Raw genomic sequence first — 17,517 nt, 5'->3', positions numbered from 1 at the left:
CATCAGATACATCTTTATGTCATGTCCAGGCTTTTTCTTTTACAGATTATTGCGTGCGGATGCCACTCCCGACAAAAAGAGAATCACGAGACATCAGCACGGCATAAATACGAGTGAGAGGCGACGCACGATTGCACGCGCGATTGATCTCAGGACGAACGCACTCCTTTACCAAATAATTAAAACAAAAAAAGCCTTAATACCATTGTTCTCGAATGTAAATTTTATTTCCAGAGCATTTGCAAAAATGCCGCAAAAATACACCAGAACCACGACCTGTCTCTTGTTGCGTTACCCTTCGTGATTGAACAATAACTCATGGTGTCACGCACTATATATATACCGGTACATGACAGTTGATATCGTGGCGTGACAATTGAAACCAACATGGCCAGTCCTTCTCCAGTCGACAGCTTCTTCGCGACTTTTACAGGGCTTAAAACTGTCCTGTACCGAAATACGTCGCTCCTAGCTCTAATATTATTTCCTCTTACATATCAAATGATCGTTGTGGAATTTCTAATCGAGGAACCTGCAAACGGCGCTTGTAACTTTACCGGTGAGTAGCTTAATTTTAATTTTCGATCGCACGTTTGACTACGTATTGTTTTTGATCACTTTTTCCTTGTAATCGTTCCCTTTTATCGTCTTAATATCGGATTAAGTTATATTCGTACTTGAATCGTGGTCTGTCTAGAAAAACAGCTTGGAATTGACTATTTGATCATTTGAATTCAAGAATTGTATTTGATAAGAGAATCAATTTGATGGCGTATTCATACGGCGGTTTGAATATTCAATTCGTTTAATATTAGGTTTTGCAGGTGTCGTGCGTTAAACTTAAAGTTAAGCAGTTGGAACTCCATTTGTATCTAATGTGTGTATACTTTGCTCTATTTCTTGTGTAGCGAATTGTATTATACCCAGGGCCACCGAAGAATTGAATAACAACAATCGAACTTCAAATGAGAAGGTACATACGTCTATATTCATCATATAATTTTATAGAATGTATAAAACCCATCTTTTCAGGGAAATATCTGTTTTAAGAGGTTGAAATTTCCTTATACATTTTATTTAAAATCATACTTTTTTACTGATTAAATCTTTTTCGCTTTGTTCTAAATTGTGAACATAATTTATGAAGGGATTTTTTATGATCACTTCGCAGTCTTCGATCATTGTGTTAATATCAATAGGCTTTGTTTACAATCTACCCGCTTTAATCTTTGGTGTGATCAGTTTAACTCCTTGGCGTTTCTTCTTTCTTTTTTTTATCAGTATGAAAGGAAAAGTATTTCCAAATCAAATTCTCAAGGCAAACGTGGTTATTTGAAGAAGAAAGGTGTAATTTCATCCAAGAGGTGTTGTCGAAAATAATTATTACGTCGTGTTCTCAACTTCCGGTGGAACATAGTGGGTTTCAAAATGTTGGATATAAACTGCTGAGCAAACAGACGAGAGCTTAGTCGTACAAGATTACTCCCGTGTATGATATTAGACAAAATAAGGCCTTTCTGGTTAACCACTGCACAGCAATCAGTTTTATTGATTTCAACCATCCAGCCATTAGCCTGCGAACGCAGACGTATTTATCCAGCCATCTGATCGCCCACGAAAATGCTTATAAAATCATTTATTTACGGCCGCCATATCGAAAAGTGGACTGGACTACAAAACACGAACTGGTAAACTGAACAATACCATTGCCTGATAACTGATGTTTTCTGACAATTGCCGTATTTATCAACGAAACCAAGTCGAATAATGATTCTTAGAGGTATAATTCATAGATAAATATGAAAGAAACGGAAGTTAAAAATGTCAGACAAACTTAATTAACCGTCTGTGTGCGTTTGAAAGGCGCACAAAAAGGGATTATTGTTGCGTGAAGATATTGAAATGCCGCGGAAAAGAAGAGAACAAAAGAAATTGTTGTCCTTAATTAATGTCACTGGATTTTTAGTCGAGGTACCAACAAAATCATCAGCGAAACCAAAAATGTGAAACTCTCTCTTGTTGATTATTGTTGATGCTTTTGAATGTCAAGTGAAAATGAATTTCTCTTGACGCACTTAACATTTTCGACGTAGAACACACCTTCTTAGGTCAATAACTGTATACGGCAATTTCTACTTTTCCACTAAAATCAAAATTTATACAATACCACAAGCAAAAAAAAAAAACAGTGTTAGGAGTGTTACCGCGAATATGTTTATTGCTAGATATATTCGTTTCTGTGTATTTGTATGTGTCGCGTTTCCCTTGCCGACCATGCTTTGCTCGCCTCGTCCGTTTTCCGTGACGCATGAACAAAAATAAATCCTAATAACTTCCAACATTTGAATAAATTAAAACATAGCACCCAATGTAGTTAACAGTCCGATCCGTTTGACAAACAGGAACAAGATCAATACAACGGCAGACTTTTTTGTTGTGGTCCTATCCACTCAATAATAGTATTACAGCAACTATCAAATTTTCTTCTTAAATTTAATTTGAGGACTTCTGTTTTTTATTTCAGATTAATCCTGGTAAAATAAGGCTCATCCTCGGCATGGCTCAGTACTTCAGTATGTTACTAGGGACCTTGGTACTAGGCCTCGTGGCAGACGCTTGTGGCAGACTCAAGACTCTGTTTGCTTCACTTTTTATTGTTTTTGTCGCAGGCCTAATAAGCGCATTTGCGTTCAAGAGTCTGACGATTTTTACCGTTCTAAGAGGTCTTGTTGGATTTGCAACGGGTATGTAACACAGAATCGCAAAGAATTGGGTGCTTTTGGGCTGGAAACGGAAAGGCTGGACTTAAGTTGTTGTAATGAGTTTTTTTAATGGTGATAATATATTCAAATTGTAAAGGAGCGAAATGAATATTTAGATTTGTATACTATTTTAATATATCCCTTAATCAGTCTAAAATGGAAATATTTTATGATCATCATATGTGATCAACATGGCTACAAGATTACATTTAACTTACCTTAGTTTGTTTTACTGATGACTATAACGTAAGGATTTCTGATGTAACTAAGGTAACGTGTTTGACGGTAAAAAATGCATTTTCAGCTAGTAGTGTGTCGTTAATATAAAAAAAAAACAATAAAAATAAATACGTCAATGAAACGAGTTGGTTTCCACCCAAAGGATCACCATCCTCTTACCACCATGGAGAGGTTACTTTTGCTTGCCAGCCTGTATTCAGCAAACGTTATGATCAGCTTTCATTTCTTCAGGCTAATAAACTTTCCTTTGCTTTAGGTGGCGCATTTCCAATTATATTTATTCTCGCAGCTGAGTATGTCAGTCCCAATCTCCGAGTGATTATGATTGCAATTCTGTGGACCGCCACCACCCTGGCTATCATGTCATTAGCTGGAATCGCGTACGTGGTTGAGAAGCGTCAAATACTCATGTTGACTACGACGCTTCCGTTATTACTCGCTGTTCTTTTGTGGAGGTAAGTCACGTCTCAATTATTTGCAAATCACGTAGGTTCTGGCGCTAGCCTCCTTAGCAAACGCGGGTTCGTCACGAAATTTTTCCTTCCCCTCGTGCATGTCAAAGGATTGCGTGACAAGGTCAAAGATCGTATGCAGTTAACTCTCTCTTAACGGACACCTCTATAGGACGGACACCTCCATAAGACGGACACATCCATAAGGCGGACACCTCTATAAGACGGACACCTCCATAAGACGGACTCCTCTAAAAGACGGGCACCTCCATATGACGGACACCTCTAGAAGACGGGCACCTCCATATGACGGGCACCTCCATATGACGGACACCTCTATAAGACGGACACCTCCATAAGACGGAAAAGTCCATAAGACGGACTGTAACGCAACCTCCTATAAGACGGACACCTCTCTAGGACGGACAACGGACATTTTGAAACCGTCAACGGACACTTGAGAAGTGTTTTTTAGTGAATAACGTTTCAAAACTTCGTATCGACATAAAGCAAAGTTAGTCAGCAGCTCAAGGTTACCAAACTTACTCAATGAAATCTGCTATAGCGGATAATTACGGCCCTATTCTCTCAGTGGAGATTTAGGATTCAGATGATAGCGGATAATTATAACCGATCAACCCTTAAGTGTTTGGACACCAGAGAGTAGGTCGTATTCCCCTTACAGTGTCCCTGCGTCTGTGTCACTGTCAGCTGTCACTGCTACCTTGACTCTTTATAAAGCTGAGTCAGTTGAAACCGGAAGTTGTCCGTCTTAGAGGGAGTTGACTGTTGAACTTGCTAATTTTTTCTTGTCTCAGGGTTGTCCCAGAGTCTCCCCGCTGGGTCCTGCTTAATTCTTCCTCCAGAGATGGAACGAACGAAGCTCAAGGTTTGTTGGAGCGAGCCGTCAGTGAAGAGCAGAAGCAGTCTTCAAAATACCAAGATTGTTTAACGTTGTGGGGAAGGTTTTATTCCTCTCCAGAAGTGGGGTCGCGGGGTCGATGCTTCACATTTCTTCGACGCAAGGAGCCGCGGAAAATAACCATTGTTCTTGGGATTGCGTGGTGAGTGTCGATGAGTGTGAAAGCAGGTTATTGAGGTACATGCGTCAAGGGTTAAGTCGCGCAATTGAAGGGCAACTGTTGTTAAAAATTTTAGACTGTTCTGGCTGGCTTGTACTAATTTGCGATTGCATAATGAGAATCGATACATCTTTGGGCACCTATACAAGTGCTTAGAGGCGACATTTAAAAGAATGGTATGATGAGGATTATGACGATGATGATGATGATGATGATGATGATCATGATCATGATCATGATGATGGCGACGATGATGATCGACGCTGGCGATAAAGATAACGATGATGACGAGTTATTTAGGAAATCTTAATCTTACGATTGACTTGATTCGCAAGTGCGTTCTTATACTGACTCAGTATTTTGTCCCTCTCTATTCAGGTTTGCAGTAGGAATGTTGTATCGAGGTCTAAACACGAGCTCCATTCAGCTTCTCGAGAATTTCTATGCAAATTACGCAGTGCGCGAGCTCGTCAATTTGTTGGGATTTGCTGTTTTTCTTATCGTAGTCACATGGTAGGTACACAAGTCACATGGTAGTTACAGAGATGTTTTTCGCGTGCCTTGGCCCGAACCAAATCTCACATTTATTTGTCCTGCTTACTTGGTACATTTACAGTTAACAGAAAGTTGTATTTGAAAGATCAAAATACATTTTCTTGGCCGTACCTGTTCTGATTGTTAAAATTATTATTAGATAAGGAAATAATATAAACATCATGATATAAGCCATTGATTCTAAATCCTGCACGCTCGAATTTGTGCCAAAAACTGCTGTGAAGCAACAGACTGGCAGATTTTTAACTTTCTCTTTTTTGCTTTTATTTTGCAGTGCCGGTCGCCGAGTCTGCGCTGTAATCTCCATGATGTTCGCAGGCGTTTTTTGTTTGATATTCTCAGTTGCCTCTGCTGGATTTTTAAGAGCAGGTACTTAAGAGGGTTTATGTTGTAGTGTCTTTTTTGGGAATAATTTGTCTCTTCTCAATATCTGCTGCAGCCCATAGCTCTCTATAAAGCCCCGATGAAAACACAAATGTCCTCCTTGGTGGGCAATATGACCGTTAACTCACAAAGAAATTCTATTCAGTAGTGTAGCAGCTCTCGTGAGCTTGTAATTCTACTGGTCCTCTCGTGTAGCAGTTGCTATTGTTTTGTGGGCCAGGGTCATTGTTACTGTTGTTTGTTCTATTGTTCTCTTTAAGGGTAGCGACTGATTCATGTGAGATCTTGCGAGAGCTGCCACCCGGCCCATGCCACCCGGCCCATGCCACCCGGCCCATGCCACCCGGCCCATGCAACCCGACCCATGCCAAGAAATTAGAAATTAACCTGCCATTGGTTATAACACTGTTCTGTGCTACATAGAATTACTGCTTTAATGATCATACAATATATTTTTTTATCTTTAGAGCGTGATGCGGTAATAGCAGTGATCCAGTTAACTGGTCGTGTATGCGTCATGGTGTCTCTAGCCTCGCTCAGTTTATATTCCATTGAACTCTTTCCTACGATAATAAGGTAAATGTTAGATATATATAGTTATTACGGGTGCTCATCCTAGCGATCGTTAACCAAAATCAGGACATTTAATAAGAAACAGTTACTACACAGTTGCACTCCTCCAAAGCTGAATCTAAAACGAAAACAGCTAAAAACGCTCCACTATGTATTTTCACACAGCAGTCAAACGTTGCGCGCGTGCGCAGTTTCCGCCAAACTGCTCCATACAAAGTCGTAAATTTTCCAAAAGCTTTCGCTTTAAAGCCAAAAGTTAACGCCGTCCCTTGAAGGTTAAGGTTTTCACGCTGCTTATGCATTGGGAATTTGATAATTGATCTCCATTGAGTTTCCCAGCTGGAAATTTTCTTTCACCGTACTCTTCTTTCTATAACAATTTCCTACAAAAGTTTGCACACTTTCAAATTAAATACTAAGAAAAGTTCGAGGCGCCGAAAACCGGAGGTGACGTCATTGTTGCGTTTGCCCGCTGTGAAATGTATCTCCTTAATCACAGGTGCTCCGCCATAGGACTGGTAACTAGCATTGGATATTTAGGAGTAGCAATGTGTCCGCTGATCATGAAGCTTCAACAACTTGCTCATCCCGTAGTACCGCTAGGTGTTATGGGATGCTTCTCCTTGACGACGGGCCTGCTGTGTCATTGTTTTCTTCCTAAAACCAAAGGCACGACAGCGGAAACGTTTGATGACGGAGCGGAAATGTCGCGTTTCCAGGCGTGGAGTCCACGAGTTCTGCGAAAACAGAAGAAAACGGACAGTGAGAGCGAAACACAGAAGGTTGAAATGGTTGAAAACACTAACACTGATGATAACGATGACGAATACGCGGTAAGATTTAGCTATAGACGCAAGGTCAATTGTATTCCAGAGATTCATGCTAATCGTCCCTTATTTTAATGCTGAATTGAAAATAAAATATTAATTCACTGTCAGACGGACGGACAGAAAGACAGACAGACAGACAGACACTCGGTCAGACAGACAGTCAGACAGTTGGATAGGCGGACGGACGGACGCACATTCAGACAGGCAGGCAGATAGACAAACAGACAGACACAGTAACAAAGACAGGCAGACATACAGACCAACCAACAGACAGAAAGATGGAAGGACGGACGGACGGACGGACGGACAAACGCACAAGCAGAAAGTCAGGCAGGCAGGCAGATAAACAGACAGACAGACTGAACCAGGTCAGCTGGCGTACAGACAAGCAGACAGACAGACAGGTCAGCTGGCATACAGACAGCCAGACAGGCACGCAGGCAGACGAAGATATTTGAGTGTAACGGACCACATCTGCTAAAGAGAATTTAGCCTTAATCTACACAATCTTTTATTTTTTAAGAATATTATATGGTATATTATCTCTCCTTTTAGGAACTTCGGCAAAGTTGGGAAGTGTCCTTTGATCGCGTTTCGCGTACGTCACAGTGGGAGGTAAGAAGAAAAAAGGTGTAATATAATTCGGTCTCACTAAAGAGAACATAAAATCGTTATTTTTATTGTTTTCTTTACAACAGGTAACCTGTCTTTTAAGCTGAGCTTTGTAAACTAAACGTACAGCAGCTTTTTGAATTCTTTAGCATACTTGATTTGTTATGCGGGGTCAGCTGGGGAATTCGGTTTCCATACACCTTAGTGGCTTCACGTCTGTGACCCTGCCTTATATCGAATGATGTTGTGCCATGGCCACCATGTGGTTTTTCCCTTCCCCTCTCCTATCCCATTTTTCCTCAGTTGCCATAAGTTCCAGTTATTTCCCGTGATTACAGTCGAAACTTCCAACTGTTTGCCGCCATAAATGTGTCGCATTCGTCGCGGCGCCCAGCTGTTTCGGCCTTCTTAAAACCTTGGCAAGTGATAAAATAGCCATGAAATACTTTCTCGTGATTTTCGTATACGCAGTAAATGTTTCACGAGTGACTAGTGTATATCCTGAACTGAATAATTGATTCTTGCTAGTGAAAATATTATTAATCTACATCTGTTACATTTTTCTCACCAGATGCTGAGTTACGAAGACGCCAAAAGGAAGTAAGAAATTGTTTTTCGGGTGGAAGGGTGCGGTGAAGTTGGATAGGGTGGGGGGGGGGGGGGGTGCGGCATGCGGGGTGGGTTTTTCAGTGTTCAGAAACTAATATCCTCATGAAACTCAAGTTTGCAAGAGCGTTTTCAAATAACCGAACTGGTAGAAATTTTGCAAAGAGTAATAACACTAGGAAAAATCTGTTTTAAATCCAACACGATTTTGGAAGCAAAAGGATGACATAAAAATGAACATACGTTTTTTTCTGCTATTTCCATGTGAAGAGGGCCTGCTCGGTGGTTAGCAACTAGCTCGAACAAATTATTCTGCCAACAATTTCCTAATATTTAGTCAGGCATATACACCTTATTCATAAATGGCAGAACGCGCGGAAGAGTTTGGGTCGAGTACATGAAAGCCAATCGAGTAAGGCTTCGGTTTCGAACCAAAACAAAGAAAAGTATGGCGAATTGAAGTAGTATTTGATAATTCTTGAAATATCTCGTCGGTTAAAAAGCGATTCTTAGGTTTTGATGACTGCCATTGGAATCTCTGGTTTGTCAACTGCAGTTATGGCCGTATGGTTTCCAATTCAACAAATCAAATACTTTCCATATCCAGAGACGTGCAAAATCGCTATAGTCTCTATAATATCTATGTTTTTCAAGCTTCCAAAGTCTTCCATTAAAACGATACTATAGTAATACGGATAACAACTGTACACAAGGCAGTAAAGAGATTAAGAAGATCGATGTGGTTTTCCGACGAAATTTTTCCATGATTTGTGTTGACTTCGCATCCATACGATCGTTTATGCAGCTGTCAAACCAGGGATTCCAATGGCAGTCGTCAAAACCCAAGAATCGCTTTCTAACCGACGAGATATTTCAAGAATCATCAAATACTACCTCAATTCGCCATACTTTTCTCTGTTTTGGTTCGAAGCCGAAGCCTCACTCGCCTCGCTTTCATGTACTCGACCCAAATTCTTCCGCGCGTTCCGCCATTCATGAATAAGGTGTATAAGGAACGAATTCTTATTTGGCAATACCACTAACCAAGATGGTTTAGTTAAGCTACTAATGTACTTTTTCTTTGTTGTCTGACAGGACTTACTCTTTCGCTGTTGATCAGTCACTTGACGAAGAATCCCATCTTCTTTCAGAAGAAGACATCGATAAGGTAACAGATTAAAACTTTATTGTCCATCGTTGAATGTATTGGGGAATGTCTTATCTTTTCTCGTCGAAAAAATAAATGAATACGTCGCTACTGATTTTTCAAAAAAAGTGGTCGATGATCGTCCAAGAGTCGTGCAAAAAAAATCCGAATACAATGTTTGGACTGGGAGGCGCGGTGGCCTAATGGTTAGCGCGCTCGACTCCGAGTCGAACGGCCCGGGTTCGAGGCCTGGTCGGGGCGCTGCGTTGTGTTCTTGGGCAAGACACTTTACTCTCACAGTGCCTGTCTCCACCCAGGTGTATAAATGGGTACTGGCGAATATACTGCTGGGGGGTAACCCTGCGATGAACTAGCATCCCATCCAGGGGGGAGTAGCAATACTGCTAGTCGCTTAATGCTACGGAAACCGGGATAAGCTCAAGCTGTATGGGCCTCGTGGCTCGGAGACAGACTTTACCTATGTTTGGACTAGCTAGTTTTTTAGTCTAAGTTGTTGCTGCAAGGTTTACTGTGGGAGGGTATGTGTTCTGTTATTGGCAGTCCAACAATAAGCCTCTGGGCCCTTGATGCTTTATCCAATAGGTCCCTGATAGTAATTAAAATTCAATCCATTAGTCGATTAACGGTTTAAAATTTCCAGGGGTAACATTTACCTCAGTCCCTTTGTCGATTCATGCTGGATGTGTCACGCAATTTCACTTGGTTTCCTTTAACTTTTTTCAGCTCGCCTCGCATGTACCGTCAGACACCTGGGTATTAGCGTACAGTACATTTCAGCACGGTATGAGTCTTAAGACACTGTATCACCGGCTCAGAGAAGTCGAAACTCCTGTGCTCTTGGTAGTGAAGGATGACAATGGATTTGTAAGTATTGAAGGTCATTTAGCGGTGTAGTTACGTTGTGAATAAATCTTATAAACAATCTCGAGTTTACCAATATTTGCTATCGAACCTTTCTCTTCTCACAAGTTGCAGACTGAGATTTACTGTACACTTTGTCGACTGACACAACAGTGTAACAAAAGTTTACCCACGCTCAGTCACGAAAGTTTGCAAGATCTGTTTAATCCTCTGAGAAAATAAAAATCATTAACAGTGCACGGATCGTTTAATCCATCCAGCTTGTAGGGAGATTGGAGATTTTCTGACATTTTCAAAAACAAATTCAAAATCCAAGATGGCGGACTTTTTGAAGTGTGTGAAGTTGTTTTGGTGTGCTATGACGTCATAATTTGAACATAATTGCCCACTTTGCATACGCAATGTTTCTCGTTATGAATCTGAGTACCAAGGGGGAAGGGGAGACATCTCTGAAATTTTTGCTTTGGACCAGAGCCTGGATGAAGTATTGATTCTTGAAGCGCTGAGGCAATACATGCCCAACGGAACCCTGTATTTTTTGGCCAAAGTGCTGAAGCCCTTTGACCCCTTTGCGATTCGCGTGAGTATCATTTTTGTCTTACCAATATTTTTAGATATTTGGTGTATTCTCCCCGATGGCGCCTAGGATGGATCCAAATTTCTGTGACTTTGGAAAGTCATTCTTCTTCACCTGTAAACCGCAGTTTAAGGTAAGTTAAAAATAATTCGAACATTTATCGACCATGCAGTGCGACACTTGCATTGAAAACCAAATGTACAGTTCAATCCCGATAACTCGAACTTTCGAGGAAAATCGAAAATGGTTCGAATTATCGGGAATTCGAGTTATCGAGGGTAAAACTAGTACGAAAATGAACTAAAGGGGAATTAAACAAGGTTCGAGTTAGCGAGGTTTGAGTGACTGAGGGTTCGAGTTATGGGGATTCAACTGTATACTGAAATTTACTTCTTGTCTTGTTTCTTAAATTAGATCTATCCATGCAGTGGAAAGAATTCCTACTATATGACAGGAGATACCGGTAGTCTTGCGTTTGGGTGTAGCGAGTAAGTAATGCGATATTTGACAATTATACCACAAGCGTGCGTTGGGTATGAGTTGGCTTCAACTATCTCATATCCATCAAGCTCCCCGAAGGTTCGTGTTGACGCGTGTATCTCCGTTTTTGTCGTCAAATAGTATATGAGCTGATATACCATTGCCTGTTAACCAATCAAAACTCAGAAATTGCAATATACCATTGCTACTTTTTAAGCGATGACGTAGTCGAGCTTTATGCCGGAGCCCTTGGATCGGTTCTGTCGTTCTCGTTCGAACAACCGAATAGGACTGGGAACTAACTACAGGGAGAACAAAGATTAAGGTGGCTCGATCGGATTTTTGAGCGACGATACCTTTCAACTTTGAGCAACTTGTACGCCACCGTAAACAATCCGACTGAAAATCGATCAGTACAGCTGTACTAAAGAAAGATGAAAGTTTCGAATGAGATAAGTTTCATCGAAATCGGAGTAACCATAGCAACATAATGACGTCACCACCCATTTTACACGAGGCCGATTTTCTTGTCATAGAGGGATAATTTTGAAAAAAGGATTCTAGATCTTGGACTTGACATAGTTTTCTCAAGGTCTGCAAAATTTGAAGAATTTCTATGAGAGCGTTTTCGAGAAAATTTTGGATGAAGTTTTCAGGTGCTAAAATACAACAAAAACAAAGCAGTCTTAAAACATTATTGAGAAAACGTTCACAATGCCTGATCAAGTAACATTTTGGCCTTAAGTGAATCTTTAACTATCTAATTACCTTGGGAGAAAATCTCAGAGAAATCGTTTCATTTGATTTCTTGAAACATCGGCTTGAATATGAACTGGTATGAAGTGTTATTTCGCTCTTTTTATCGAAAAAGGGCCTTCGCTTACTAAAATGATCGCAAAATAAAAAGCGCTCGATAGATTTTTTTTAAACTTGGCAGTCAAAAAGAAGAATAAGTTTGTAATGAAATGTCTAATTTTCAAAATAATTGAAAGATTCTAAGGCAGTTAATTTAAAGCCTTAACTCAGGTAAACATTGCGCTGTTTTTCACCCTACATCGGATCGCTGCCTCATTATAAGTCTCTATTGTGTCGTGCCCCGTGCATTTGCAAATTTCAGCACATCTTGAATATGTAAAACAGCCGCTTTTTTCCGAAAACTGAATAGAAACAAGCTAATTTAACAAGCCAAAATGCAATAACAACGAGGAATAGGCTAGTAAAGTACTTGTATTATCTTCAGTCTCCTAACAGTTTCAAGGCCAAGGCAGAATTGTCACAAAAATCTCCAATAATAAATAATTAGTGATTCATGATCTACTGGAATTTACAAATGCATGCGGCTTGAGACAATGGAGACAGATAATGAGGCAGCGATTCCGATGTAGGGTGAAAAACAGCGCAATGTTTACCTGAATTAAGGCTTTGAATTAACTGCCTTAAAATGTTTCAATTATCTTGAAAATTAGACATTTCATTACAAACTTATTCTTCTTTTTGACTGCCAAGTTTAAAAAAAATTCTATCGAGTGCTTTCTATTTTGCGATCATTTTAGTAAGCGAATGCCCTTTTTCGATAAAAGAGCGAAATAACACTTCATACCAGTTCATATTCAAGCCGATGTTTCAAGAAATCAAATAAAACGATTTCTCTGAGATTTTCTCCCAAGGTTATTAGATAGTACAAGATTCACTTAAGGCCAAAATGTTACTTGATCGGGCCTTGTGAACGTTTTCTCAATAGTGTTTTAAGACTGCTTTGTTTTTGTTGTATTTTAGCACCTGAAAACTTCATCTAAAATTTTCTCGAAAACGCTCTTATAGAAATTCTTCAAATTTTGCAGACCTTGAGAAAACTATGTCAAGTCCAAGATCTAGAAGCCTTTTTTCAAAATTATACCTCTATTACAAGAAAATCGGTCTCGTGTAAAATGGGTAGTGACGTCATTATGTTGCTATGGTTACTCCGATTTCGATGAAACTTATCGCATTCGAAACTTTCATCTTTCTTTAGTACAGCTGTATTGATCGATTTTCAGTCGGATTGTTTACGGTGGCATACAAGTTGCTCAAAGTTGGGAGGTATCGTCACTCAAAAATCCGATCGAGCCACCTTAAGTTTAGCACAACAAGAAATCGCCGCGAAGAACACAAAGCAAAATACTCCTGGGAAGTTAAAGGACTAATAAAAGATATGAACGAAAGAGACAAATTATATTTGACAAATTCTATTAGATTCAGTAAACAGACATATGTACAATTGACCTGTGTAAAGGAGAATAATGCGCCAGATAGAAGAAATATGTTGCTTTTGTTTCGGGGTTACTGCCCCTTCTTCTGTGGAATAAATTGAAATGCCTGTTGATTTTTTTCCTCCGAAGAAGGGACAGAAAGCCCGAAACGTATGGAACATATTTCTTTTATCTGGCGCCATGTTCACCATTTAAAATCAGCATATAAAATCACTGTTTATATGCGCTACGCAGTCGCTCGAAATTATACAATGGGTCTGTGTGGTCCGGTCAGCTCTTGACCTTGCATATCCGGTCGCTCGCGAAAGGTATCGTGTATCGTAGATTAGATGTCACGCTATAAGGTAACGCAACTAGAATAAAACGCATAGCTTGAAGAAAGTTTTCATTTTTCTAACGAGGTGCAATAAGCACACAATCGTTACAAATGGAAAAATGTATGGTGCAAAGATAATATAAGCAGTGACCGAAAAGTATCCGTAAAGCGAGGTAAACTTTGTATGAGAGCGTTTCACTTGGTTCACAGTAGAAAGTGTCTGTTGTCCGTTATTAACTTAACGTTAGAGAAAATGTATGGACAAACAAAACTGTTCGTATTAAGCGGGTGCCGTTAAGCGATGTTCCACTGAACTTTAATTTACGTTAATTTTTGACAAATTTCCTAAAAATATATAAAACCCTTTGTAAAACGTCATCGCTTCTGCATGCATTGAGTGCCATTTATTAATAAAAAGCAGGACTTGTCTAATCTAGGAATAATACCAGAGAGTTGATCTGGGTGAGCGTTAGCTTCAAGCTAATTTTTATGTTATCACTAAAGAATTTTGTTCGGAAAAGACAGGACCCTGGAAACAAGGTTGCTGCGAGCAGTCCCTTCATGTTTCTTTTCGATTTATCGTTACTGAAAGTTAGAAGTTATCGTAAGTTGTATCACGCCCGCTTTGATTGGTGCAGCCGTCTTACGAGGCCATGCAAACACTCCACAGAGTGTCGCATAACTTGAAAGTACTTATGTATGTTTACCCGAAATGCAGACGAATTCTTCCAAACTTTATCTCTTGTTTGTGTTCAATTAGTCTTCTAATCTCAGTAAATGAAGAATTTTCGTTTCATGATCATTTCCCATGTTCCTGGCTTCATATATTTTGAGGAGAAAATAGAGACTGATCAAGTTTTTATGTTGACCATTTCCAGGGGAACATTTGGACTTTGGTTAGACAGTGAACTTTATCGCGGCAGGAGTACTGCGTGTGACACTTACAACAGCGAGATGCTCTCAGCAACAGAGGATTTTATTTGTCTTGGTGTGGAGGTCTGGACGTTTGGCTAGGTGTTGCGTGACTGATGTGTCACGCCATAGTGACAAATTTACCGCCTCAATGTTGCTGCAAACCCTTGATAAGAAAACTTCTTGCAAAGAGCCGGAATAATTTCCTTGGGATTTATAGATAGGTAGCTGTGTTGCATAAAATGTTAGTTTCCATTTCCATTTAATAAATTAAAAATAATATTTGTAAATAAGAGAAAACTATGAATCATCTTCTCTTTCACATTGGAATTGAAAGATTAATTCGATATAACAATACAATTAAAGCAGGACAATTAATTACTTTAGGATAATATTATATTTATTGTATCAAAGAGTTGTAAATAACTAAATATCAGTGTAAGTGAGATGTCTATAAACAGAAATTTAATAAATTATTAAATAATAGTTTGTACTAATATTTTGGTCAAGTCTGGCGAACGAAAGATTTTCCCGTAACAGTGTAGATAAATAGTACTCTTTTATCATTATTTCCGAGATTAAAAATGATTGTTAGTTTACTGGATAGAAAATCGTACAAACGTTTAATTACAACTCTTCTAATTTAATCTATTGAAATATAAAACATCGTACAGTACAAGAATGATTTGATTTTTGCCGTGGACAATAAACATGGTTTGTCAACGTACTGTTCCTGTCCGTGCTTGATGTTTTTTTTTCATTAGACAAAGACCTCCTTTCAAACTTCAATTTTGAACAGAAAGAACATGCCCGCAAGCATTCATTTATTAAACACGGAACGCCTGTCGTAAAAATTCTCCAGAGACACCGAGAACTGATAAAAGAAAAATTTGAAAGCAATTTAATATATCAATCACTTCGAAAGCAAACAAATACGTTGAAAGCGAGTCAAAAAAGTTAGTAGCTGAAAAGTTCCTTTTGCGCCGGTTGCATGGCCCTTCAGGTAGGCTCTTACCAAACGTGCTCGTAAAATAAGCATTTAAAATGCTAAAAGAAGTGATCGTTTTTTGCCAAAAAAGTGCTAAAATAATGCTAATTTTTTTAAAAGTGCTCGTGGGTTACATAAAAATTCTCACTTTTTCCCGATTTTTTTTATTTTAGAATATTACATTTTTCAGATTTTCAGTTACATTTTTCAACAACAAAATGTAACAATCAATGTTTGATGTCAGAGTACGCTCTCGAGCTATCTCTTCCTTGGCTGGCTGACTTCCATTGTTCCTCGATGACAACGTGGATGACGACATCTTAGAACGAGTGTGATGAAAAGTGATGGACTGAGTTTCTAGAAGGCAACCGCTGACCCATCAAACCTTTTCCCAGGCCTCCTCGGCTCCTTTGACTAAAATGAGACCAAAATGAATCTTTGGACGCCATAAACAAAGTCAGATTGTACTTTTTAACACAAAATTATACAAATAATCAGTCAAAAATCCAAAATAATGCTAGCAGTGCTTTTTGGGATAAAATGTAAAAAAAAAAATGCTCGCGAAGCCAAATAATGCCAAAAAAGTGCTAGCACTATCGGTAAGAGCCTACCTTCAGGTTCTGATTCCATTGTGAACACTTAACTAGAAAGATGGCTTTGGTTGTCGTAATTCCTCGTGCCCCCACGGAACTGCCTCACAAACCCGTGATAACAAAGGAACAGAAGGTGGAGAAACTGAAATAAGTGGTATCCCCCCTCCCTCTCTTCGTACCCCACACGTAATTAATGCCTAAACAAAGAAAAACAAAACTGCATGTATAAGCCATGAATTACAATATCTACTAAATCCAATATCTTGTAATTCACGCAGGAACTCGAAAAGGAAGAGTCTCGGTTTTACGTTCCGTCTATTAATTTGCTAAAAAAAATGTTTTCAATTGTTGTGATTATTTCACCAAGCACTCGATGGTTGATCGTCAAGCGGTTGGCAAAAAATAACTTCTTGTCCTTCTTTAGTCGATAGTTCTGATACTATCTCTCCTTAGCGGATTTGTGGTTAGCTTCCACTGCGTATAATCAGCCGCTTAGCTTCAACTAAAAAGCAACCCTGAGAATTTAATTTTTTTAGCTCCACGTGCCGTACAAATGAATAACGCACTGGTGATTGGGTAAAAAGTTAGTTGAGATTTTTACAGAACAGAAGCGCTTGCATTTTCATCATGACCGCTTGCGCAAGCTTTAAATTTTCTATAAGAATTTTCTATAAGAGAACTAGTAAAAAATCTTATTGATATCCAACTTTGTTTGCTCCAGAGGTACAATCATTGACATTGTTGAGTATTATTTTTTTTTTCATTAGCTGGCTCAGTGAGGAACAGGAAAAAGACTGAGCGAGGTCAATTTTTCTACATTTGCGCCGTACAAGCTTGGTCAAAATCAACTTGCTATTACTCGTGCATTTTACGTCTAAAAACGAGGCAGTGACAAATCTTTGAAACGAGATATCTACCTTTATTTGGTTCCCACGTTATGGTTAATTCCTTATGTAATTTGTCATAATATACAACGAAATATATACACTGTGCTTTTAGATAAATGATATAGCTATAGGTGAATTTTCTCTGGCCAAATATTAAATCGAGTTGGTTCCCAGTTCTTATTATGTCTTATGATGGCGAGAGCAACAACAAATCCTAAGAGATAAGTATTTTGATAACTGGTAAAAAAAAAACACTGGACAGCATATTAATTCGAGAAACTTGTTGAAATAACTATATCTGTTAAGGCAATTTTTAAAACATACGAACAAAGAATACTACCGAAATATTCAAAACATCTGTTTTTATGGTACAGATTGTTTTTTTCCTAA

The 17,517-nt window shown here is 39.1% G+C and overlaps 1 protein-coding gene across 1 annotated transcript; it reads left to right on the top strand.

The window, feature by feature from the left end:
* The first annotated feature begins 168 nt into the window (after positions 1-168).
* Positions 169-15,348, top strand: LOC144651207 (organic cation transporter protein-like). The gene is made up of 16 exons (XM_078511115.1): positions 169-559; positions 909-973; positions 2,525-2,744; positions 3,259-3,457; positions 4,273-4,518; positions 4,915-5,049; positions 5,366-5,460; positions 5,943-6,051; positions 6,548-6,881; positions 7,434-7,493; positions 8,062-8,090; positions 9,192-9,264; positions 9,988-10,128; positions 10,740-10,835; positions 11,117-11,190; positions 14,626-15,348. The coding sequence occupies exons 1-16, from the start codon at positions 388-390 to the stop codon at positions 14,759-14,761; spliced, it is 2,184 nt and encodes a 727-aa protein (XP_078367241.1). The 5' UTR covers positions 169-387; the 3' UTR covers positions 14,762-15,348.
* Positions 15,349-17,517: the final 2,169 nt, after the last annotated feature.

Source organism: Oculina patagonica, chromosome 4, assembly GCF_052425735.1.
Source record: "Oculina patagonica isolate OP01 chromosome 4, crgOcupat, whole genome shotgun sequence".
NCBI classification, from domain to species: Eukaryota; Metazoa; Cnidaria; class Anthozoa; order Scleractinia; family Oculinidae; genus Oculina; species Oculina patagonica.
Note: the sequence above shows the minus strand (reverse complement) of the source record. Positions and strands in the feature narration are given on the sequence as shown.

Coding starts and splice junctions, on each gene's coding strand:
- LOC144651207 (XM_078511115.1), top strand. CDS start 388: ATGGCCAGTCCTTCTCCAGTCGACAGCTTCTTCGCGACTTTTACAGGG. Junction 974..2,524: donor ATCGAACTTCAAATGAGAAG/GTACATACGTCT, acceptor TTTTTATTTCAG/ATTAATCCTGGTAAAATAAG. Junction 8,091..9,191: donor TACGAAGACGCCAAAAGGAA/GTAAGAAATTGT, acceptor GTTGTCTGACAG/GACTTACTCTTTCGCTGTTG.